The sequence below is a fragment of the Trematomus bernacchii genome, unplaced genomic scaffold, assembly GCF_902827165.1.
Source record: "Trematomus bernacchii unplaced genomic scaffold, fTreBer1.1, whole genome shotgun sequence".
Lineage (NCBI taxonomy): Eukaryota > Metazoa > Chordata > Actinopteri > Perciformes > Nototheniidae > Trematomus > Trematomus bernacchii.
In genome coordinates, this window is record NW_022987515.1 from 243,066 (window position 1) to 269,649 (window position 26,584).

The 26,584-nt window shown below is 39.7% G+C and overlaps 2 protein-coding genes across 2 annotated transcripts; one reads left to right on the forward strand and one right to left on the reverse strand.

The window, feature by feature from the left end:
* Window positions 1-3,660: 3,660 nt before the first annotated feature.
* Window positions 3,661-8,863, reverse strand: adra2db (adrenergic, alpha-2D-, receptor b). The gene has a single exon (XM_034115747.1). It carries the CDS (start codon window positions 8,483-8,485, stop codon window positions 7,214-7,216), a length of 1,272 nt encoding a protein of 423 aa, XP_033971638.1. The 5' UTR covers window positions 8,486-8,863; the 3' UTR covers window positions 3,661-7,213.
* A 10,705-nt stretch (window positions 8,864-19,568) lies between these two features.
* simc1 (SUMO interacting motifs containing 1) lies at window positions 19,569-26,510 on the forward strand. Its single transcript, XM_034115992.1, has 10 exons — window positions 19,569-20,146; window positions 20,355-21,656; window positions 21,758-22,005; window positions 22,159-22,228; window positions 22,563-22,723; window positions 23,750-23,842; window positions 23,961-24,092; window positions 24,780-24,936; window positions 25,206-25,290; window positions 25,956-26,510. Exons 1-10 carry the CDS (start codon window positions 19,988-19,990, stop codon window positions 26,165-26,167), a joined length of 2,619 nt encoding a protein of 872 aa, XP_033971883.1. The 5' UTR covers window positions 19,569-19,987; the 3' UTR covers window positions 26,168-26,510.
* The last annotated feature ends 74 nt before the right edge of the window (window positions 26,511-26,584 follow it).

Sequence of the window (26,584 nt, forward strand, 5' to 3'; positions counted from 1 at the left end):
ATTCCTTCTGCACAACATCAGTACATTTCCTTTGGGTGTCATCAGCTAATGTTTCACTACTCCTGTAATTTCCCCCTGGCTTTCCTTTGATGCTGCAGAGGGATTGTAATCTCCATTACATATGAGGGGCCACTATCTCGCACAGCTGTTCTCTCCTCAGCAATCGCTTTCAATCTGCCTTCTCCTTTGATTTATAACTTCCTGTTGTCCTTGGGGTTGCTAAATTTCACTATACTTTCTGTGTAGCAACAATTTGAAACTCCAGCTCATTTGGGGCTTGGGAGCACTGACCGCAAGGCCTGGCTTTAGGGTCCAAAATAGTTTGGAGTCAGGGGGGTGAGATAAAACGGTTGTTGGGATGGAAAACGAAATGGCTTTTCTTGCTGAGCTTGTCTGGTTGTGGGCAGGTTTGAGGCCTGTGAGAGCCGACCATTTTAGGATGATGTTTGTGCGCGTGACCCGAAGTGGGTCCCCTCCCTCAGGGGCCAAATGTCCCATTAGCTGTCGTGGATGGTGGGTGGGGGCAACACTCGAGTCATTGTTCCACAATCTTGCATTTGGATTAGCGCAGTTAAAATAGCAAATAACCTGCGCATCAGACAAAGCTGTCTACACATGATGATTAATAAGAGTATGAAGCTGATACATAACAGCCAAATCTCCGCTGGGTGATTGTGTTGTGGAGTGAGCATCAGTCCTCATTAGGCTGCATTCATCTCAGGGTCACTGAGGCTGAACCCCCCTCAACCCTTCCCACATCTTCCTCCACTTCCTGTCCCAACAGCTGGTCCTCCCACATCCTCTAGGAATGTATCATTTCAGTCTATTTAAAATGTATATAGAGAATTTATACTAAATATAAAAAAATTCTTTACAGTCAATCTGCACAATCATCATTTCAATTAGCAAGAGACCTTCAATTCAAAAACAGGAAGCCTGTGAATACAGAAGCACAAAAGTGCTGCAGGAATAATAAAAACATTTATAACTGAATTTGATTGATTCCCAAAAAGCGAACTACTTTGTTTTACGCTTTAATTAATTAGTGATTATGTGTTCCTTTGTATATCCTCTTAATAATTATCCTGAAAGAGTGGTAACTTGTAATATATTCATTTATTGTCTTCTTCGGGGAGTCACACTAGCTGTAAACGCATAACTCACATAGTATACATTTGTTATTTGGAAAGTTGTTTATTTATTTATGTACTGTATTTAGATTCATAGCAAAATTACCATCTATTTGGAATTCTGTTTTTGTCACCTGGGGATTATTGATCTATGTTTTGGTCTCCACCGACTCCTGAGGGAAGTATGTGGTTAGCAGCTAGATGCTCCACTGTGTTCACCAGCTGGTCATTAGTGTGCATGTTTGTTGCTTTGCACACGGTGGGTTTATTTGAGCTTTTTAGCAGGAAAGAGTTCAAAATGTATCCCACCAACCAAAAAAATCTAAAATGCTAACTTCCTAGCCATACTCTTGGGGACAGGAGTAAAAGCATGTTATCTTCTTTTTACTGTAGCTTTGGAAAAAACATGTTATCTTAAGATTGCATCCGTGCCAAGCTGATTGCAACAGAGTCGGAACATGTACACACTTTTTGGAAAGAATTTATACATTTGACAAGAGAAAACCCTTGCATCGAACGTTTTGCTCTTGTCAAGGCTCAGTTGCTCCATTTTACAATCTGAAGCCCTTTACTTGTTGCAGTTGTGCATTTTAAACAAACATACTAAGCTTTAGTTAGTCCAGTGTTACTTGAAATGGTCTTAGTTTCTATAATTCATTCCTGGTTCAACATTTACAGTAATAAAGAAAGACTTTTTTTAGATGCGCAGGATCAAGTTTGAGTGTTGTAAAACAATAAGTCGACTTTCTGCATCAAGTGCAGGTTGAAAGCGTTGTTACTTATAATAACCAGCTCATTGCAGATGCTATTCACTGTACATTATTGGGCTAAATACAATATTTATGACAAGAACAATTAAGTTAGCATAATTAAAACACCTCCTGCTGTGAAGTGCCCGTGTCCCACCAATGGGTGCACTCAGCTGCTTGGAGGCCCAAGGCAAAGATAAGCTCTTGAAAAGCACCCACCCTTCCAACTCATTTAAACTGGGTCAGAGCAGAGTATGCATTGATGGGCTGCTGTTGTGAAGAACACTAGAGCTAGAAAAGTACACACACTGATTGGATCATGATGGAATTACTTATTATGTTGATTCAGCATTTACATTCCTGCCTTTTCTCCCTTGGCTCCTGACATTAGTTAAAGGTCACCTATCATGCTATTTTTAGGCAATAGCATAGGTCTCAGATATATAAAAATATATAAAAAAACATGTCTATGAAGTGTTTTTCTCAAAATACCAAACAGATCACCCATTCTAGCCATGCCTCATATCCCTCTATTTCACTTCCTGTTTCAAAAGTGCTGATTTTTGAAATTTGATAAAAAATAAAAAAGGAGGGGACTGAGCTCATGCGGGACCCGGCAGCTACTGTCTAAAGTAAATACTGCCGTGATGAAACGCCATATCATGGAATATCAAGGATTATTTCTGAAACAGTATGGAGCTTCTTCACACACATGCTCTCCAGTACAGGTTAGCTCTGAGTGTTAGCGATGCTAATGTAAACACCCACCATATTACGTCCAAAACAGTCAGGCATTGTTTCTGATAGCAACTTTCTGATAGTGCCGTGGGTCCACATTTCCGATATTACGTCATATCGGACGCAAATCTGGATCAGCTCCGTTGTACCCCCGTTTTTAGAGATTTGAGTACGGAGGAAAAGAGAGAGGGTTATATCTTCTGACGCTGCGTAGTTCCCTGACACACCGGGGACACATATTTATGTATAAAAGACATCAAAAAGTGCATTTTGCATGATAGGTCCCCTTTAAATGGTTCTTACAGAGGTGATTGTAAATATATGATTTCGTATTTTTACATGGCCCTGTCGGATACTAGATTCAGATGATTTTTTACTTACTTAGAGGAAGCAATTAACCCATTTTTAAATCTGTGTTTCTTTATCAAAATATGAATTTGTAGTAGCCTTGTAATAAATGTGATAATGTACATCAAGTGGGTCATCAATGTGAAATGAACCTCTTTGGTAGATGTAAGATCCCTTCCCTGTCCGTGCTCATTTGGAATTAATGACCCATTCGCTTTACATTTTCCCTTAGATATTGTATTTTTAGTTCCCCTTTTGTGCAGTTGTGACCTACCTTCACCTTATAGTAAGCCCAGTCCATTTACTGTTTTTAGATATTGGATGTTGTGTAGTATCACAGGTCAAAGGTGAGCCTTTAATGGTGTTACTTCTATGCCACAAAGTGGATAAATGGACAAATATGTCAGAGCAGGAGATGTATGTCTGTGTTTTTACACATGATGTCAGGAATAGATAACAATAGGGGAAGAGAGATGCATTATGGTCCAGCAGGGCATCATCCCATTAACCTGCCTCTGTAGAGAAACAGGGGAAGCACTGGAGCGTACCAAGAGCAGTCCCTTCAACCAGAGATTGTGAGAGGAATACAGTACACAATTCTTCACTAGAAAATTCATCACAAAGGTTTAGTTTGGATTTAAATATTGCCTGCAAATGCCTGCTAGAAATGAAAGGAGATTTATTATCACACAAACTGCTGAGAAAGCACATTGACTTTATGGAATAGAGTGTGTGGGGATGAATACAATATATTCACTGATTTTTAAAGACAGACAACAGCAATACAATGATCGGGAAAAACAGAAGCCTTAATGTCTACATTAAATACACACGTTTTTATGAATGGCACCATCTGTTTTCTGTCGTCCTTTCATCACACTCAATTCTGTATGTAGTGGAAACATTGTGAATATTTTGAAGCTGCAAAGACTTGAATATAAAGTAGAATGAGATTGGACAGAAATATATTTGCACACTTTTTCTTTTCTAAAATAAATATACAATGCTCATTCAGGAATGAACAAATTGTGATAAACAAATAGACACAGCCACATCTCCCTTTGAAAAACTACACTTTGAATATTTGTGTGCCTAATGCAGGAATTCAAGCAAAACAACATGAGGAGGCAGGTCTATGGATTAGGTGTCCATGGTTACACTCTAAGTAAATAGGTTTTCCAACGCACCACAAATAATCAACTACTACACAAAGTTGTTTCTTCAGTTTCAGTTTGAACGATGTTGAGCCAATAAGCCTTTAATAAAAATAGTTTTAACCAAACCAAGAGATTTCAGTTCGGTCAGCTTGTTTATACTTCAAAATACAAAGGCTGTCAAAGTTATTTGTCTTAATTTTGAGGATGTGTGCATGCAGAGATACAAACACACAGCTCTCTAATTTCCTTTGACACCTCAAGTGTGATTGTGTTTAACGGGGCTGTATATATTTCTTAGAACGACCTGGAGGGAGTGAGCTCAATCCCACCCTCTGGACGTGACACCAGCTGATTTACACTAATGACAAACTGGCTCTTCTTCTCAAGATACGCGGCTTCCTGGAATTGACGCCACTTTTGGCCTTGCTCGCCTTCAACCCTTATCTTGTTAGAGACGATTGACAAAAGCAATTACCTGCAGATGCAGCATTGTGCCTGACAAACAAGGTAACGTAGCAGAGGACAACAGCTCTCGGCGTCTCTCATCCTAAGATGCTGCTCTGATTTTGAAACATTTTAACCATCTTTCCTTTGGGGAAATGTGACTGCAAATAGCATTGCCTTCAGTGCTGACACTCAACAGCCCTGGCAGTCTGCACTGACCATCCACTCCTACCCTCCTTTAAAAAACTGCCCTAAATAAAACGTTCCCGTCATCTTTCTCTTTGCTCTCTTTAAGCCTTTGGATTAAGATTTGAGAGGTTAGGGGGCGTCACTGCTCTGCTTTCTCTTCCTGAACTATAGTGTCACACTTTGTTTACAGTCTAGGATGAATAAAGAGTTCGGTATAATAAGGCCTCCAAATAAACAGACTACAAACAACACTCATTTTATCTTGAATACAAATACAATAACAGAGCATTTGTCTTGAATAGTGGGGGGTTGTGAGAGATCTGTATTTGAGAACAACCATTATATAACAAGATATGCTGTTTTTACGTGTTAGTACTCTCAATTTGGTTGGAAAAATGCAACTGAGCTGAACTGTGTCACGAGAAATTCCTTCGAGAGATTAAACCCAACTGAAAGCAACATAAAGACCAAACAGCTGATTAAAAGCATTGTGTTTCATTTTGCTGCAACAGAGCAGATGATTGGAAAGCTAATTGAATTAGGAAGTGAGATTTAACAAGGGAGTTGGACTTCTTGTCAGATGGTAATCGGGAAGAAAATGACATAGTGCTCATGTAAATATTTCCTCCTCAGAGAATGCAACAGGCTTTAAGAGTAATGACAGTGCTGTCTAGAGAAATGACATTATTTAACATATACACAACAGTATCAAATTACATATATTCCAATTAACACCACTTCCATACCAGTAATTCTTCAAGATAAAGATACAATGCTTTTTTCACTACTTCCTGTTAGTGTGTCTCGACCCAGACATTTCATTTGTTTCTAGAGTTTATGAGTCCCTTTGAGATAACGTTTCCTTCCTCTAACCTCTCCCAGACTGTCTGATAATCTTCATGAATAAAATAGTGCGGAACGTCAAGTGGAATAGGAAATATACCAACACCTTCACTCTTTTTGCCTTTAGTGATATTTTAACAACACCCTCATGAATATGTGCGTACTTCACAAAAACAAATTCATTAACCTTCTTGAAAATTCCTTTTAAGCACAACACCCTTCAAACAGGGTGATTATCTTTGGCAGGCGCCAGTAAGCCGTAAGATGCTTTGAAGACATTCCTAAGAGGATATAAATAGTGTATCTATCCGCAGCACCCCCCTGCAGACAATAGGCTGATATGGAGCTGGCCAGCCTTCTTTTCACTACTTTTTTTCCAGAAGAAAGTACAGGAACTTTTCATGCATGTTTCATAAAAAAAACACATTACATATACAGTTTTGGTCCCAGATGCATCATGAAGCAACCAAGCCTGTGAGGTAAACAGTAATGTGCAGTAACCAAAACAATTTCTGTTCATGTATGTCATAGCTTTCTTAATAATGTAGATTACTTTTTCTATAACAATACAGCTTTATAAAGCAGAGGAAACAGACTGAGGCTTGGCTTGTGGATATTAAGCTCTCGTATATTCAACCAAGGAGATTTGATGTTTGATGGAAGTGGGACTGTTTTTCTGTATTTGTTGTGCTAATGAAATCTACTGCAATGTGTTTTTTCTTAGCATGCAGTAACATGAATGAAACCAAAATCAGGCTGTGTAGCAGAATGGGATCTTGCATGGCCTTAATCTTTTTGAGGTATTGTGAGGTGTTGAAATTAAACACAGATTTATTGAGTTTTTGCACACACAGGCCTCAGCTTGGACATTGTGTTCTGGTGTGATGGTGCGGTGGGGGTTTAAGATTAGACTCTTATGTAAGTTTGGGGGTTCACTGATAAGAAATGGCCTCGCTGCAGCTTAAACAGCAGCAAGTTTAAATAAATGTGTGTCTAAAATACGTGTTATAATACCAAGCATTTCTACCACATGATAATAAACATAAATCATTTGAACCATAGGATTTTATTCTTTATTTTTTTCCATGACGCACAGGCATGCTGCTAGCCTGCTTATCCTCATGCTCATATCTTATATGATGGAGAGTAATCTTCTTTTTATCTTTACACAAAACACCCACTGTGCACCAGCCTCCAGCTCTGGAATCATGCATTTTAAACTACACATTACTTCAATTTCACCCTGAAGTTGCTCTTTCCCCCGGCTTGCTGCAGTACGAAATATTGATCCATTATAGAGGAACTTCTTGTTCAAAGGTGCGTGTTGCAGGACTTATTATACAATGACCTATATATTACAACTGTGTCATATGCATCTAATGATTGATTAACTGACCATGTTTGATGCATGCTTGCATCGAATTTTAAACTTTGATGAACTGAACATATGTACCTTTTTGTTTTGCAACTTCACATTTTATTCAGACGAGTTAGCCTACATTAAAATGAATGTGGGGAGGGAACACAGTCAGTAGAAGAAGAATGAGTTCTTATATATAATCCCTTTTGCCCATTGAGTGAAAGTGGCAACATTTTGCCCACAGGATTCCTGTGTTTAAGTGCGTTTTGAAGTTCTGCATACGATTTTCTTGAAGGATTTCCTGAAATCCCTGTTGAAAATAGTGTATATTATAGGGTTCACAGAACTGTTGCAGTAGCCAATCCAAAAAAAAAGGTTGAAAAGTGCACCAGGGATGTAGCAGCTCTCTCTGCAGATAGCATGCAGGCTGTAGGTAAAGAAGAAGGGGAACCAGCAAAGCACAAACACCCCCATCACAACAGCAAGCACGAAGGTGAACCGTTTTTCCCTCATCTGGGCCACCTTGGTCTTGTTGGCCGCGGCCAGCTGTTGTCGCGCAGCAGGGTGCTTCTGCTCCGGGGGGAGCTGCAGCGCCCGGGCTGAAGCCCAGGAGAGACGGCAGTTCTGAGGCGGGCAGCAGTCTGACCCCTCCACCTTTCTCCGCTTGTTGAAGCGATGATTGCGGGGTTTAGTATCCGACGGACAGAAGCTCTCCTCCAGGTCTATGTCATCCAGCTCCCCCTGCCTCCTCTGTTGACTCCCGGAGCTCTGGCTGCTGGGGCTCTCCGTCTCACACCGGTCCGTCCTGACGAAACATGTCTCGGACTGAGAGGGCTGCCTCTCCAGACCGTTTTTGGCCACGAATACGGTGGAGGAGCGCTGTTTGGCCACCTTATAGATCTTACAGTAAACTAGAATCATTATGAGACCCGGAGCGAAGAAGGACACCAGGCACGAGGAGAGGATGTACCAGGTCTCATCGTTCAGCAGACACTCCCGTTCATCATGTTTGGTCATGAGGAGAGGAGGGAAGGAGATGAAAGCAGATATTACCCACACTATAGCGATCATTGACTTGATGCGCTTAGGTGTCCGCTTCAGGTTGTAGCTGACCGCCTTTGTCACTGACCAGTAACGGTCCAGGCTGATGGCGCACAGGTGCACGATGGATGAGGTGCAGAACAAAACGTCCAGAGCCAGGTAAAAGGCGCACCAAGTACTCCCAAAGTACCAGTAGCCCATGACCTCATTGACGAGGGAGAAGGGGATGACCAGTGTGGCCACCAGGATGTCCGCTGATGCCAAGGAGACCAGGAAAAGGTTCTGGGGCGCACGGAGAGCACGACTGGTCAGCACCGCTACAATCACCAACACGTTACCGACAATGGTCACCGAAATAATGATGATAACTACAACAATGATGAGCGCAGTGGCTGCCCCGGTGTGTGGCAAGCCAAGCGGTGCGTCCGTAGTGTTCTCATCCTTGGATACGTTCCCCATCAACAAATCTAACTGATTTAAATCCATTCTTGCGCCAATTTGTGCTTTCGGATCATGTTCGATGTTTTCCACCGTTTTCCATTCCAAAACAGCTAAGACTGGCTGTGCTGAACTGCCTTTCACTAATGCATGGCGATATGTTGTGCGTAATGCTCCTGGTCAGCACGAACAGAGTGTAGCCCACATACATGTAAGGCGCAGTACCTGCACACATGCATCTCCTCAAACAGCAACCCCATAACACAGGTTCTTCGATTTCTCCTGATGAGCACACAGGGTCCCGACAATATCAAAGAGTTTTGTATCCAACTCTCCACGAGCAGAGTCGCTCCTCTTCCGTCACATCGTGGTGCGTAATGCTGCTTTATTTGCGGTTCGGTGAACAGCTTCGCTTTGGAGACACAGTGCTGCTGCTATGAATGCCCACACAGAAGTGAGCTGACATCTCTCCAACTTCAACCCATCTCTTAACTTAAAGGAGGGAGAGAGAGAGAAAGTAAGGGGGGTAGAGAAAGAGAGAGAGGGAGAGAGAAGGGGTGGGGGGTGAGAGAGTGAGAGAGAGAAATGGTGGGGAGGGGGGGCGGTATGGGTGAGAGAGAGTGAGAGAGAGAAATGGGGGGGGGGGGGGGAATTACAGGCAGTTGGAATTGAGATGTCTTTGAAATGTATCTTCAGGCTAGCCCCTGGGTTTGTTGCATTCGTAGACACTCAGATGTTTTCATTATTTTCAAATCTAACTTTATTTGTTGTTTTTTAGTTGTTTTTCTCAGCATGACAGATAGGCCTTACATCATGCTGTGAGTTGGAACACACCAACAGTTTACACAACGTACCACTTTAGCTTTCCATTATAATCAATTGTAAAGATTATATTGCAACATGTTCATAGCAGATCCATGACAGCGATATTTATGGTAATAATAATAATAATAATAATAATAATGGGTTTCATTGATAACGCACTTCATATTTGAGTTCAAATCCCGAAGTGCTACAAGCAGTGAGCATGGAACAAAAATAAAAACAGTACACAACACGGTAGAATGAATAAAAAGCTGTAAAAAACAAACAATAAAAAAACTCTGACATGGAAGTCGGAGTTCCTGATTGAAATAGTGGTTTCAAAGCACAGCAGGAGGTTTCTCTGAACTTTAGCAGCCCTGCATGGTTTCCAAAGGATGTCATAGTGTTCAAAGCATAATTGACTGACCTGCACTTACATTTTGTCTGTGAATTTAGTGGTACATTTGGTATTGTCCATCTTTGTCGGAGGCCTATGACTTGTAAGGCACATTTATTATGTTCAGTTATTCATACACTGTTATGAATAATGGGGGTGACCATATACCTATTGCTGAGAAGCTGCATCTGTTTGCTCTGAAGGTCTGGTTATATAACATGTATGCAGCCACTCGTAGAGCCAAGGGATATTTACCAGTCAGGAGGGATGCAAAAAGACACACAAGCGCACACCTGGCCAGTCAGGGGTCATTGTGAACTAAAACTATGGAATACAATTAATTCTGAGCGGATGAGTCGTCTCTGCTCACCAGATGCACTTCACTAATTTTGGATTTAAAAAATAATCTATTTTGCAAAGTAAATAGCATCTGCCGGAAGCCTGTCAGTATGGGATTTGCAGTCAGGCTTAAAGCTGTTTGATGGGCTAACATTAACGTTAGTGTTTGAGTGTGCGTCTGAGTTCATCCTTGAAAGTGAGTTGTCTGGAGGGTGAGCTTTCCTTAGTGGCTGCACTGAGACGAAACACAGATGTAGATTTAGAAGAGGACATGGAGGAAGATTCGGACAGCCTCGCTTCCCTCTCCATTTCCTCGCAACATATAACAAAAACAGTGAAGATCATCTAAAGGGTGAATGTCACCATATATCAGTGTTCTGCAGACCGACCCTTAAGAGCATACCTGCAGCAAATACACAGAAAAAACATCATTAACCAACCACACACTGTTCTTCTTTCTGTCTCACTTCATCATGACCTGAGGGGTATCCAATAATTAACATACTATTATAACTGTAACTAACAGACCTAGTCTTGTTATAATTGAATGGAATATGTTATTGCATACATTCCCTCTGTATTATTACTTTTCATTGTAACCTTCAGCGATTGTAAGGATTTGTTCCAAAGCAGAGAAAGACAGACAAGATAAAGACAAAAAGGGACTTATTTTACTTACTATTCCTTTAGATAACCTTAAGGTAATATAAGTATAAGCAATCTTACAATATTTTCTGCACCTGTAACTTCTCATGGCACAACTGGAAATTAAATAACAGTTTTTTTTCCTGCTGACTTTTCCTTAAGGTCAAAGCAACAACAAAGTGTGCAGTGTTGTGAGTCCACTGGCTTTACTTTATAACAAAATGGTCAGGAGAGAAAGAACAAAACTGTCCCCAAAATACGGTCGTCTCCCTAATCCAAATGCAGAATTAAACTAAATCTCTATTACATCTAAAGGTCAGAGCAGTTTCATTTATAGCATACACAAAAATGCATGTGTGTTACATGTGATGTGATGTGTGATGTGTACATGATGTGATACATATTTTTTTATTAATTAAGGAAAATATTAAGAGGCATAGGCACATGCAGATGTTTGTATCATAGACCAAACATTAACTCGTTATTACACACTGCATATCAAAGAAAAAAGCGATCTGAGGAAAGACTAAATATGAGAATTAATTAAGCAGCATTCCGTACTTTCTATTCCGAGAAATACAACGATACCCAGCATCCTGTCACTTTGGATCCAGCTTCCTGTTATGATGCACACACCACACCTAATGAGCGGCGTACACAAGGTCCCCTTTCCTGAGTGGCTTAAGGGGTCTCAGACAAATGGAGGAATCGTACGAACATTAAAGTTTCCATTTTAGAGTAAAAAGCATTAATGAATGGGCAACACCTCTTGCCTATTCACCATGATGTGTTTGACATCCTTCTGACACAAATTATCCCTTAGTGACGCACATGCCAGATTCATTTACTATCACATTTAAAATATTACACGGGCTCTGCAGCCACCGAAACGAGCGGCACAAGCATTTACACAGTCATCTGAATAGCTCTAATTGCCACTACTCATCAATCATTACATTTGCACCGTGATTCGAAAACTTCTTCCACTGCCAGCCGGTAATGTTGATTTGGTTTAAGTGATAATTACTGCCCCTAGAAATTCTTTATTAGCTTAGCAGTGATTATCAATAATATTGCTGAACACATTTTCCTTCAATGTGCCTTTTATAAACTCCACATGCAACTTTTAAAGTGAGAGTGTGGTTTATACACGCAGGCCTGAAGAAGACTGGTTAGCCTGCATGGGTAGTTAAAATACTGTATGCTGACATAAGACAACGCTGATAACACTGTTTACAGGCCATACACGACTGTGTGGATAAAAGGATCCCTGAGATGGCAGTCATATGCAGAAGTGACATTGAGATAGCTGTTTCTCTCACTGCTTCAATTCTCTTACCTTCCTGTTTTCCTCTAGGAGACTGTTTAGTCTGTGAGCAGAACCCACTGCTGCGTTATGTAACGTTCCAGGAATAAATGGCCCGAGGTGGTGTGTGAAAACCTCATCTGAGGTCGCAGGTGACTTGTTATAGTAAACACTTTCTTCAGGGATTTCAGCCAGCAGAAATTCAACTATGACCCAATAGGATTACTGCATAATATAGTGTGCGTTACAGGATCCTTTGCTCTTGTTAGTGTGTATACTTGTGGTAGATATAGCTAACAAGAAGTGGGAGAGGACTTTGTATTTGTGTCACAGCCACACTGTGATTCACATATTCTTTTTTCAGAGATCTCACATCGTTCCTCATCTCCCACCTTCTTTAAAACTTGCTATTGCTGTCGGTAGGCCTGGCATGTCTGGATAAATACATGACTGCTGACCTTTATTGTGTCCGAAACAAACAAGATGTGCAAGTGCTTTCCACAGCTTTGGACAGGAATTTAAAATGAATGAGAATGAATGGGTTATTGAGGCCTTAAAGGTCACACATTTTAGCGGTGGACATTTTATATGAAATTATAGCTGAATCTTCGGATTGGCTTTAATCAGGGAAGTCCTCCAGTCTCAAAAGATAAAAATATTGGCAAATCTGAAAATTATAATTTTTGTAATCTTTTAAATATTTAAATACTAAAGCAGACATGCATAATTTTTCGAGATAATGAAAAAATACCTCAAATATGATGAAAACATAACTGATCGACTTGTTTCGTCAGCTGCTCTCACGAGGTGTGAAAAGATTCTTCTTTGATAAAAGCTGTAATGGTACACATTCAGCAGAGGAAGGAGCTTTTAAAACTCAATTCCAAGAACCTAGATAATAAGCTTCCTGCAAAAACACTTCAGTAAATAAAATCCTCCATCTCATTTTTTAAGGATAGGAAGACTGGTAACACAGCGACACATGTTTAGTGAGATTTGGTAAACTTCCCTGTTGATTGGTTAAAGAGGTTTAAATGCTGCAGCAAACACGCAGGTATGAGGGCAAATCAAGGCTTATTCTGTCTTATATAGTCGGATCAATCCACAGTTTTTTAAGGTATTGAAAAGTCCTTCTATTCGATATATTTTGCCCACAAAACCCAAAGAGCCACCTCATTTTCACTGAACAAGTGGAGCAATGAGTCAGATCTCACTATTGACTCACAAGAAATTATGATTTGGTCATTGTAACAAACATGAGTTATCAGATGATCTACACCAATTGCACATGAGAAAACACAAACAAATCAATAATAATCGTTCAATGAATGAATTAGGGCCTCATGGGGCCTGTTCTAAGGCACCTGGTGGCCTTTGTTCTTTCCTTTGACCGTGTCTTCGGTCTCTGTCTTTCTTAGTGGTACAGGTAGGTAGTTTAATTGAATACATGCACAAGTTGGCTTCCTCAGATTTACGTATACTCACTTGCTGCTTTCTTACAGTTCTTTGTCCTGCTTTCTCAGTGAACGTCCTGCTTACCAAAGATAAGGTAAGACACCAGAGATGTGGTGTGAATAAGGTCATATTTATAGTCTATGGTCATACAATTTAAATGAATGTTTTATGTATAGCATGGCGAGCCATTTTTAACCCCCATTTAACATTTTGTAGGTTCACCTGCTGCTGTTTTGTCTTCTGTTTTTGCTCTTTTGTCTTGCTGTTTTATTGTGTTTTGCTCTGTTGTCTCGCCTTTTTACTTGTTTTGATTATCATTTGTTGTTTTAGGAACCAACTGAGATGTTTTTGTTCAACTTAGTTTTAGTTGTTTTCTTTGATTTTGTGAAGCTGAGTGTCGGTCGGTCGGGGCCGCACTATTTTTTGTAATGAAATTGTATCTTAATACTTCTTGTTTGTTGCTTACTAACTAACGATCATCTATGAATAAGGACCTTTCAACAAGCTCGATAAATTAACACTGTAAACGTTTTAAACTTCATACGCTCTACACACCAGCTTGTTTTCAATGTTCTGCATTAACAATAAGGTCAAAGTGCCGCTGTGCCTGCCCACAAAGCTGTTAGCATTGCTTTTGTGATAAAATCCCAAAGTCTTTGCATTGTGACTCTGTGACGCAGAGAAAGTTGTCTCACCAGATTAAGTGATATCACATTAGCTTCATGGTGTCCGTCCTCAAGTTTCAGCTGTGAAAATTGGGTAATTTGCCTCAACGCAATTCTTGTTAACTCCTAATCTTTACAATTTGCCACTTCTCTGACTCTGCTTTGTACACATCCTAGCTAGAAGTCTGTTAGTATTCAAGGTATCCCTCTTCAGCCAGCTACCAGAGCAAGTGCTCATTAGAGCATTCATTTTAAATTGGACTTTGGCCTTATTCCCTTGTTATTTTTGCGTTAGCCTGCATACATGTATAGTGCCTGTTTATTATCACAGAAAACAACTCTGTTTATAAACCGGGAGTGTTGTTGTTGGCACACAATGCTGCTCTGCAGACAATTATTCAGGCCTCCTTACAAAACTGGAAAAAGGAAAAGAGGGCAATTTCTAAAATTATCTTAAGCCTGCTCTTTATTATGATTGATTCACTATAATGTTCTTTCCTACTTGATAAAAATCGATTTGGCATAAAATATCTATCTAAAACTATCTTCACCACCTTACAGATTTGTGGTATAGCCAAGGCTTCCCCTTGGAACATAACATTTAAAAACATTTAAAAGCTTCAAGTATCCATTAAATAAATCCTATTCTAAGATTATAAAAATAATCTATGCATTGAGGTTTCTTTTTACTTAGCATTTCTAACCTGTGCTGTATTATAGTGAGTTTGCCTACAACAAACCAAGATAAAGGCTAAAGCAGTTTCAATTTCGGAAAAGCCACACGGTGGGGGGACACACATTTTTTCTTGACCAGTGAGCTAAAGCTATGGTTTGTTAGTTATCTAACTGGGAATCTACACTGGCACTTAAACATGCAGGTTGTGCATCGAACTGGCAGTGCTCTTTCATTAACACAATGACATGGGAGGGGGCTGTCTTGTCGCTAAATGTTCTCAATATTAAAATATTTTACCTTGTCAGATTCACTTATAGCCCAATGGAGAGTTCTTAACAATAATTTTTGTAGGCATAATGAACTTTTGTTTATGTGAGCATCCAACACTGAGCTGTTGGGAAGCAAGTCTAAATGAGACTGTAGGGCTACTTTTACATTACATTACATTACATTACATGTCACTTGTTAGACGCTTTTATCCAAAGCGACTTACATACTCAATACTGTGGACAATCCCCACAGGAGCAATTTTGGGGTGAAGTGTCTTGCCCAGGGACACGACGACATGCTGACTGCAGTGGGGTTTGAACCTGTGACCCCCTGATCCAAAAACCAACTCACAACCCACTGCACCACACGCCTCCACCTCAGTACCACAACTTTTACCTGACAAGTTTCTGCCTCAACTGCTTTTACATTCTTATTTTACTTTACGGTTTTCCAGTCTGGGTGTCGTGTGAGTTTACTTCTCACAACTTTAACCCTATCACAGTTTGTGTTCAGTTCATGTGATCCCATCATTTTGGTTCCTGAAAGTGCTTTATTCAGGGTCTGGTTGCACTAAGCTAAACCTCTTGTGTCACTTAGAGCAGCAAACAAAACAGATGATGCCATAATGCTGAAATGAAGGCTTCAAAAAGGCTCTCCACCTATGGATGACCACTTCTTATTTACATTCTAGTCCTTCGACATAGTGTCCAGCAGTTCCAGCACAGTATATAACTGTCCAGTGAAGTATGCTGTTGTGACATCCCTCAGCATCAGAGGTCACAGATTGCAGGGTGAGTCATCAGGCTCTGGTCCAACATCAGCCTCCTCTGTCTCTGGACCTGGCATGCTCTGCCAATTAAATGAACCTTGTTAGGGGAACTGTGATGACCCATAGCCAGCGTGAAGTAAAGCGGGGGACTACACTTGATGATTGATTGCAGGATGTGTGGCACGCATGGACTAAACAGCTTAAGAGAATGACGTAGATGTGGACAGCAAAAAAGCTAAATTAATAGGTGGTTGTTGGATACTTTTCAGACAGCTGTCCTGTGTTACCCATCCCTGTCTAACTATATCAGACTGCCTTCTCTTGTTGTCTCTTGTTCTTGTGCTGACAGCCTCTCTCTCCCTCTCTCTACTGTTGTCACATCTTATATCCATGAGATGTGACTCTCTGCCCGGACCATCTGGTATTGTCTTTTTTGGGATTTTCTTTTTTCTCTTGCACTGCTGCTCTATGGCACCTGTAGCTCTAGTGCTCATGTCCCTTTCTACATTACATTTCTACAAAAATGAACTACCCACTGGCATCTGTAAAAAAGCTAGCGCAACCTTGGCATAACAAGCCGCAGCAATTGTTCGACTTGAAACTACTATAACTCTAACTGACTCACAAGGTGTATTGAATAAGAATCTTTGAAAAGGGGATTATGGTTTAAACACCAGTACTTCCAATTTGAGGTAAATGCTCAACATCAGCCTATCTATTTAATGCTACTTCATTTCAATACCCCACCAAAATTCAGAGGGAATTATTGTGTTTCTCCTCTGCTTTATTTAGAGTAATTGTTTGTAATTACTTGTCTGATAAAGTATTGCATTTAAAATAAAAACAAATGAGCATGTCAAACATAATTTAAACCATGCTTACCTTAGTTGGAATGTATTTCTTCTTCTTTGATTAGTAATGCATATGACAGATTTGGCAAGCAGCCTGGCTCGAAGTCTTAATGATTACATTACATTACATTACATGTCACTTGTTAGACGCTTTTATCCAAAGCGACTTACATACTCAATACTGTGGACAATCCCCACAGGAGCAATGTGGGGTGAAGTGTCTTGCCCAGGGACACGACGACATGCTGACTGCAGTGGGGTTTGAACCTGATCAGTGCTCAAAACTGATAAGACAATGTTTTTTATATGATACTGTGGATGTTTTCACTGAGGATATTTGATCTCCGATTGTTTATTTGTTCCTTTTCTGTCAAATGTGATGAGACAGCAGATGTGACCTCGGACAGTGGAGGTGTTTGGCTAACTCCTCTATCGGTGTCACAGAGTCTGGACTGTCTGGCTGAGACAGGAAGGGCTACAGTTATCAGCTCCTCAGTTCACACCGATAGCTGTTTTACGTTTCTCTGTTAGCTTTATCTCAAATCTGAGACCGAAACTACTTCTATCTCTTTTAACAACATTTTCTGCTAAGGCATGTGGTTGAAGAATAGTATGTCATACCCTGCTGTGTCCTAGTAGAACCTTTACTCTTAAGTTTATGTGCAAAGTGTTATATTTTCAAGCAAATACTCTGTTCTTTGAATTGTCTAGAACTGTAGATTAAGAGGTTTTTTTCAAAACATTTTTAAATAGTCCTTGTGGAGTTATGATGTTTTATAATAATAATGTTTCAAGCATGCCTGGCTGTCTGTTCTTTTGGGTCTTTAAATGATGTGATACATCTCTCCTAATAAATGTGTTATGGTTTGACTAGTTATTTTTCTGCAAAGAGTAATTTTATTTTCAGTGTAATTTTGTACAGACGTGCCTTTGTTCACCTTTTTAAAACAGGAAACTGCATGCTCTATTGCTGATAGAGTATTCCATTATGTGTCCATGTATGGGCAGCCGAGTGCTTGGAGGTTCATCTGGGATTTCAAACACCATCCAGAGCTCTCCCTCTCTGTCTAATTGAACTTGGACCACCTTTTCCAGCTGAATAGGTTTGACGTTGTGGCGATGTTTGTGTTGCCAGAAATAATGATCTGAACACAATTATATCAACTGACTGACAGCACTTATTACATTTAACAGTAGTTGTTGTGCGTTGAATATTGTTGTTTATATAATCATTTCTTTAAGCATTCCCTCTTTTGAAACTGAAGCAAAATGTGTGTTCCAGAATGTATAGCATATTGGCAGTGTTAATGGATGATATCGCACAAAAACTAACCTTTATATACACTTATGACTTTGTGTCATTAGCCAGCCATAATCAAGTCTTCACCATGCTGAATGGTGTCAAGAGTTTGTGTACCGTCTGACTATGATGACTCATCCTGCCTGATATTCCTCACAAGGTTCACTGGTTGGGACATCTGAGGTTAATTACATGAGAAAGCAGTAAACACATTTTATTTATTTTGAAAATCAAGCGCAAGTTACGGAATAACATTTTCTCTTTTCCTGGAATCCCTGCTGGCACAACACGTGTATTTCCAAAAAGCAGAAAGAGAAATTATACTTTCCAAAATGCAGTGATATGATAAACAAAGTTGTAAACTGACAAAAGTTTAGTGGGTACATTTTACGCAGCTTTATGTGCTTGTCACAAAAGCAGTGTTCTTATCAACTCAACACAGTAAGTGAGTCACTGCTCCCCATCAAAAGGAAGCAGCTTTTAGTGATGCCATGCTCCACAAAACACTCGAAACGCTCGCCTATGCGTATAACAGGAAAGTACGCTGTGAAATAAACTTGTAATGTGTCATTTGCGGAAGTCATACACATACGGAAATGCATTATCTGCTCCCTGCAGCCTACTCAACCCTGATACTGTGTTTATATCATTATGACACGAGGGATTTTAAGACACTGTCCAGCAATGAAATGCATCCACAGGGATCAGAGAAATAAGAGGAAATGGGCAGGGGTAACAGAGCCCCTGTACAAACAAGAAAGGGGATGGAAAATACATTTGCTTGCCTGTGCACAGTAAAGCCCCAAGGGGAATAAGAACAAATAAAAATGCATTTGAATAGTTCTGTCCACAGTCTACTTTAGAGGACTTCTGTGAGGAATGCAGATGTTTGATTGCTACCAAAGGCTTTATGGACACATTTGACATATTTCAAATTCTCCTGAATAACATGAGTGCACTCCAGTGGAGATTGCTGAAACTACACATTGTCACACAATTCAATGTACATGGGGGAGATTTGCTGTTTTTTTTTTATTTGACCATTTATTACAGCAAATGTAGACCTATGGCCAATATTAAGCACGTCATTGCAGTGACTTAATCTGGTTAGTGTGACATTTAATTTTCCTCCAATAACTAAAGCAACTAAGGTGCAAACCATAGACTGTATATATGGTGCAAACACACATCACCAACATTTATTTTGTTTCGTTGTCCTCTTCAAATTAGTGACACATTTAATTGTTGCTGTAATTAATTAGTCAAATAACAACAAATAATAAATAAATGTTTTGTGGAGAGCCATTTTATTTGTTGTTATATCTAGGCTTTTTTTGTGTATGTGCAAATAAAAAAATTAGATTATTAATCCATTCAAAATTATTAATCAATTCGACAATCAATGAAACAGTCCTAAAGTCTTGTTTAGCATACAATATTATGATTTAGTTTTGATTATGATTATTGAAATTAAATAGATGATAGTAAAATGTTTGACATTCTTATTTAAATCAGAGGACAGTTAAAGGACTGCCATGGTGGATATTATTTGCAGGTTGAGCCCTTACACTCCAGAACGGTAGGTGGAGATATTTGATACTGTGCAGCTAGTTGTGATCTGACATACTACAGAAGAAGAAAAACACAACAAACAACCAGGAAGTGTCAGTTTTTCAGATGTTTTCAGCATGGATATGTAATAAGAACGTTTTCAGTCGTGCCAGTTATACAATTATATCAACTATATGAATTTCCAGACATTGGAAATTGTTTTTCGGACGTGGCTTTAAGCTCAACAATGTGAGATAATATGTGGCACTTCACGTGAATTAAGAAGAGATGAGATTCAAAACTACCGACAAGGAAGAGAGGAACTAAGAACTGCCAGAAGTCCGAAGGTCGACTTAGTACCACTTTATTACTTTTCTTCTACAAAACATGATGAGGTGTGGCGTAACAAAGTCAGCTCTTCCTTCTTCACTAATGTGGCGACTTTCATGGGTCTGCCTTTGTGAGCTTACTCAACGTTAGCTTCTGAAGTTTGTCTCGTAAGAGTTTGAAGGAGTGAGGAAAATGGACGAACTGATCACTATCAGCTCTGACAGTGATAAAGACGAAGACTCTGATGTGGAAATCATCGGCTGCTTCAGTAACGTTGTGAAGCGGGATGACCCGCTGCCCCTCTCGGCGGTGAGGGTGGACGTCGATGCTGTCAAAGTCAACATCCCAACGGTGAGCTAACATGCTAGCTGCTCGAGCATTTCTGTAGAAACTGTTGCTAAGTGACTTTTAAATTCTTGGATATGTCGAAGGAGCTACAGCTACTTCATTATGCGTAACTTTACCAGAGTCAAAAGCCATTATATTCTCCTTTGTAATTATGTAAGTATCCACATCATTAATTTGACATATCGTTTCTGTTTACTTTTCCCTTTTCTAGCTTTACATTGACCTCTCAAATCCTAGATGGACTCTTCCAGAGCTGAAGTCGCGCAAAAAACATTTAGATTTGCCCGAGACCAATGTAGTTAAGCGGACAAAACAAGAATTGAAGACATTTTCACCAGATAACTCTAAAACGAAAATACCAAACAAACACGATTTAAACCTACGGACGAGGTCTTCAAGAGACCCAATCGTTAAAGCACTGCAGCAGGACTGTGGACATGTAAAGCCAAAGCAGAGATGTTCGGATTCTCAAACACAACTTCAAATTCAGACAAGTAAAGCCCATCATAGCAATGCATTTGTCAAATTAAGACGATTGGCTGTTCTTGAAAGTCATGTTGCAGATATGAAAACATTAAAGTGTTCTGTATTTTTAAACAAAGATTGTACAAAAATGTCCCTGCACCGTGGTCAACAAGACATCAACAGTGAAACCCCAGAATGCAATAGTAATTTATCTACCACTTTAAATGGTCCTCACATGGATTCCTCACTGGCTGAGTCTCCTTCTAAGGTGGGTGAATCTCTTATCAGACAGGAGGAAAACGAAAACAGCAAAGAGTTTACATGCACACAGTTAAATGCTGAAATATCTCAGCATCTAGAGGGCCCAGCTGACCCTCCCTGCTCAGATAAAGGGTGCTCTGTTGAGACCTCCAAGGAGCACAGCACTCATGAAGGTGAAAGGGATGACATCATAATGATCTCCTCTCCAACATCCCCTTCTTTATCTCCAGATAAAGCAGAAAATTCACTACAACGAGAAGTACTGTGCTCTAAACTAAAACAAATGGAATTAGACAAAGCTGAATCTACGCAAAGCTTTCTCGCTGATCCCTCGTTCCCCAACTCTCCTCCCACTGGACCAAACCCTTCTGAGAATGTTGTCTGTGACTCTCCATCCCACTCAAGTCCCATATCTCATAACCTTATGAGGCACATCAGCCCAGCAACAATCTCTCAGAATACACCAGCTGGAACTATATCTGAAGGGCAATCGGAGGATGTTAAGGCTGATGACGCCTCAAACCGCTCTGACGTCTTGCTCCATGGCATCCATGATGAACCTTTTATTTCAGTGGCAAATGAGGACATGGATGACAAATCTTGGGCCGGGACATACGGAGACTGTTGCAGCCCAGGGCCTTTTATTTGGCAAGAGGGGAGTGACGGAGACGAAGTTAACAAAGAGAGCAGGTTTGATTTGGACTTTAGGGCAGCTAGTAGAGAGGACAGGCACTTTGTGTGCCCAATTGCACTCAGGAAAATAATGTCTGGACATGCTCAAGCCCTGGTAAGAGACCGTTTTCCAAATATTTAAACATTTGACACTTGATTATATGCTAGGCTAATTATATAAGATTGACTATTCTTCTTATTATGTTTTATTTTTAGCCTGATGAGGAAGATGAAGGTTTTGGAGCTCCTGAGGTGCTATGCCGCCAGAGCCTGGGTGTGGTTTATACTACCATTGAAGAAAACCTCACAGAATGCACTTTGCAGCACTTATCTGACCTGCTGCAGCCTGGTTACTATCCCCCCAAGGATATCACCTCCCACCTGCTGCGTGGCGTTCTGCTCGACCACCAGTGTCCTTATCACCGCTGCGTGCAGGCATTTAACCTGCTGATGAGGACACAGAGGTGAGGGAACCAGGGGAATAGGAGTTAATAATATTGTTTTATTTGTTGCCTTTCGTATTTAAATTCTTGATCTATCCTTTACGTCCTCTCTTTCATTTCGTCTTTCTGGTTCCATCTTTGACTTCAGAGATTAAAGCTGCTTTCTGATTGCAGACACCACATTGCTGATAAAACTTCAGCTCCATGGGACTGGGAGTTGTTGACCTCAGTCATGGTCAATCAGGTACTAAACCAGATAGCAATATTTGTGAATAATCAGAAAAGCTGGTTGATATAGCACATGATATTACACTTTTCCACTGGTGTTGTTTAACAAGACTATGTTAAATGAGATTTGGTTGTAACGTGAGAAGTGGGTTTAAAACAACTTTTGTGTCAATGTCTTTTAAGAAGCACAAAAACAAATTGCCAAAGTACTGTTGCATTGTTGATGACATCATTAGGGAAAAATATTTAGTTTTTCTGCTCACTGTTCCAGAAGTAAACAGACATATCGCAGCTTGTCTGTGTTTTCTGTGAACTGATATTGTCCCTTTCTGTGCTTCTAAATTCCTAAGGACTGTATACAGAGGCATCGGAGTGAGGTTGTGCGTATGCTCCTGGATTATGTTGTGCAGACTTTGGAAGATGACTTTCAGGCCAAACAATCTATCTCTACCCTCCACCACTCCATCGCCAAGACAACGTTGTCATGTGATGAGCAGTTCCCACGCGTCAGGTGCATACCGTTTTTTGTTGAAACTGTAAGGAAGCTGTAGTTTTATGATGCCCTTGAATTATCGTTTGTCTTGTAACAGTGATCTTCTTTTCCTTTCCTGTGCTTAATGTCCACATGTGGCTTAACAGTGGCATCTGCTATTAAATACACTACTAAATAGCTACATGTTAGTGGATGTTTGCCCTAAACCTCACCTCTTTTGTTGTAAACTAAACTTATAGCTGCCTTACAGTCCCATTCAGGAAGAGTACTTTTGGTCAGTCATCATTCTCGGTCAGAGCAATACAAAACTGGAACTCTCTACCCACTCAAATTAAAGACATACACACACATACCACCTTCACAGCTCACTTAAAAACATGGTTCACTGAGAACTACACCTGCACACACTAGTCTGTGTTGAGTATGGCGTGAGTGTTACATGTTGTGTTACATGTTGTGATCATGGATGTTGCCCCTCGTTTCTGTTATGTGATTGTGATGTGCTATATGTGACATGTACTGTATGTAGTAACGCGTGTTGTTTATTGTTCTCTTTTATCCTCTCTTATCCTTTCGCCTGTATCTACTTGTCTTTCATCCTTTTTATTTTATTTTATATTTTTTTATAACTAATGCTGTTGATATATTGTGATTTTAAGGGTGTCTATTACCATCTGGCCGGGGACAACAGCTGGAAATTAGCCATGTCGGCTAAAGCTGCTCCATTTACTGTTTTTGTGACAGTTCATCGATGGGGACTGTCCACGACACTATAAATAAATAAACTAAACTAAAAACTAAATTACAAGAGTTAACACCCAAGCAGTCCCTTGACAGATTTGATATTCTTTGTTATTTCAGGTTAAATTACAGATTGCTAAATCAGTATTACAATTCGAGAAGCCTGTTAATTTAAACAGACCTACCAAAACTCACTTTATGTTACAGTCCACATTTTGAAATATACAATGAAATATTACAAAATCAATTTGTCAGCACAATAACATTATAGTTTATAAATACATGCATTTTTGTTATTTCTAGGGAGATCATCAAGTGGCTCTTTGCTGCCATTAGGAAATCAACAGAGCCTGGAGAGAGTAGAGAAGCAGCCAGAGAGAGGGATGAACAAATCCGGTAATATACACATTTTGAAATATATTTTTAGATGACATTGTCTTACGCATGGATGTACCATTATGGCTGCTTCTATGTTTTTCAAGTTATCAAGTTTTGGTCCCTTTGTCCCGTTCAGAATGGTGTCGACCTTCCAGAGGATGTTGACCTTGGCTCTGGAGGTGGACCGCTCTCCAGCTCTAACCTCTGCCAAGCTGTCCCAGGAGCTCTTCCACATACTCATCAGCAATACACCTCTACGAGCACACAGGTGAGGAGGACAGATGGGATGTTTTGTATCACGATTAAGGGAAAGTTGAGAGGGAGAAAATATTGGCTTTCAACTACCTTTTCCTGTGCATTGGGTCACTGGAATTATTGTAGACTTATGAAGGTGTCAAATGTTATTTGCTATTTAATTGGTAAACGATTTATAGTGTATTGATATGGCTTTTAATAAAAAAATATATAACAATTTGTAAAATATCCTGAAAAGTAGAAATAACAAATGAGTGGAATTAATGTCACATCTTTTTTCTGATGATTAATACATGTAAATGGACTCAAACTGTTCATACAGTAAAGGCTGTAAATGGATTAATTATGCAAAATGGATTTCCCCTGTTGAACATGGATTTTCTATGTTTTAGCTCATTTAAATTAAAAAGATGCTTAACAATAAATACAAGTGAGAATGAAACAGAACATTTTGAAGTCTATATCATAACACGACTCAGGATTTTCTTTCATGTAATAATAATTTCTATACCGTTTAAACATTTTAATTGCATTGTTTAAATGTGAACGTATTTCAGACTTCCATGGATAGTCTTTCAATTAATCCATTGAGTAATTAATGGTCAAATAGAGTACAAATTGAAATGATTCTAATGGCACTATGCGTCTCTTTTACCTACTTTTCCAAGCCATCTCTGATTTATCTGTTTCTGACGACCAGGATGTTGTTGCTGGAGAGCCTGCAGAGCAAGCTGCTGAGATGTAAGCTGTTGGAACATCTGTTGGACTATTCATGCCCACTGAAAATCACTCTGCCCATGTCGCTCAGTCTTCTGCTTCACTTTTTGAAGCACTGCACTCTGGCACCAGACACTTCGGTGAATATCACTCTTGCATCTTGTTTTCATCTTAAGCTTAACCTCCACCCTTTGCTATTCACAGATGTGAGGGTATTAACATATCACCTTAACAATAAAATATTGCTGAATTTAAATGTAAATACAGTGAAAACATCTTAGGTACATGTCATATCCCCAGTAGGGATTTAGAATGCATATTTTATGTTATTTTGGGGAATCTGAAAATTAAGAGTTTGATACAACAAGCAGCCATTTATCGTAACTGGCTGTCCATGACTGTTCTCCAGGATGGTACTGAAAGGTGGCAGAGGTGGGAAGAGTTGGTACATCTTCTCTGGATGTTGCTGCTCAGCTACAACAAAGCAATGAAAGGTGAGAAGTTGGTCAATTCCAGTACATCTCATAACAATGTTTGCAGCTATAATCATGACATCCCTGTAAAGTCTGTGAAATTAAGGAGAACATATATTTTTGTAGTGACAATGCTAGTTGTCTGAAGTTAGCTTTCCAGTGTTCTACTGCAAGGAAGCAGACAGTGCTTGGATCCTGTGGGAAACCTCAGACTGCAGTGAATATGCAAAATGTGTAGCAGTACCACATTTGTGTGTTTTTTAATCTATAATAACTATTTTGAATTCTTTGTATTGAATACACTTTTTTTTTTGGTCATGTTATGCCAAATTTGACAAAATAGGTTCTTGGTGAACTTTGTACATATTTCCTGAGCTTGGTCCTTGATTTTTCTTCCCCACTGTATAAACATTTTTGTATTTTCATTATATTTAAAGTATAGTTGTGAAAGTGTTTTAACCACTGATGTCAGCGTAAATGATTTGTGCAGAAGAATGCTTCTGAGACATGGGTTATAATACAAATCTGATAAACAATGTTACAATCTGATGCCCCTTAATACAGTGTACCATAATTCTGACTATTAAAACATTCCAACAATTTAGTAGTAAAAATGTAAATAACTTCACTTGACACTTCCAAGCAAACTTTGATTTTCTACTAACAATTGTATCTGTTATACCCAGGCTATCTGAGCAACTCTATCTCTGAACAAAGAGGCAGGGTTGGCAACTTGGTCTACAGACCAGATGATATGGTATCAAAGCCTGCCATTTGTGATGCCATGCAGGCCTTCCGTTCCAGATCGCAGGCTGACGTCGGCCAAACCTTACCTCTCCATGTTGAAGAGTCCCTCACTTATCTACAGGATCACCTGCTAGATGTCTGTCAGTGTTGAATTAAAAACGGTTTGTTGGACGAACTATAAAGCATTAGGTCTACAGACCAGATGATATGGTATCAAAGCCTGCCATTTGTGATGCCATGGAGGCATTCCGTTTCAGATCGCAGGCTGACCTCGGCCAAACCTTACCTCTCCATGTGGAGGAGTTGCTCACTTATCTACAGGATGACCTGCTGGATGTATTTCAGTGTTGAACAAACTGTTCTCAGTTTGTTTGAACTATAACTATATTAGACTAAGTTATTTATTTATTTTTTTACATTTATTGGTTTGAATTCAATTGTACAATTTTTGGAATCTGAATAAAAGCTGAGTCTGGTCTAATGAAATGAAACTATATTGACTACTGTTATCTCTTAATAAATTACCATAATTTTCGAGCCAGTAAAGACCTATATCTGCTTCTCATCA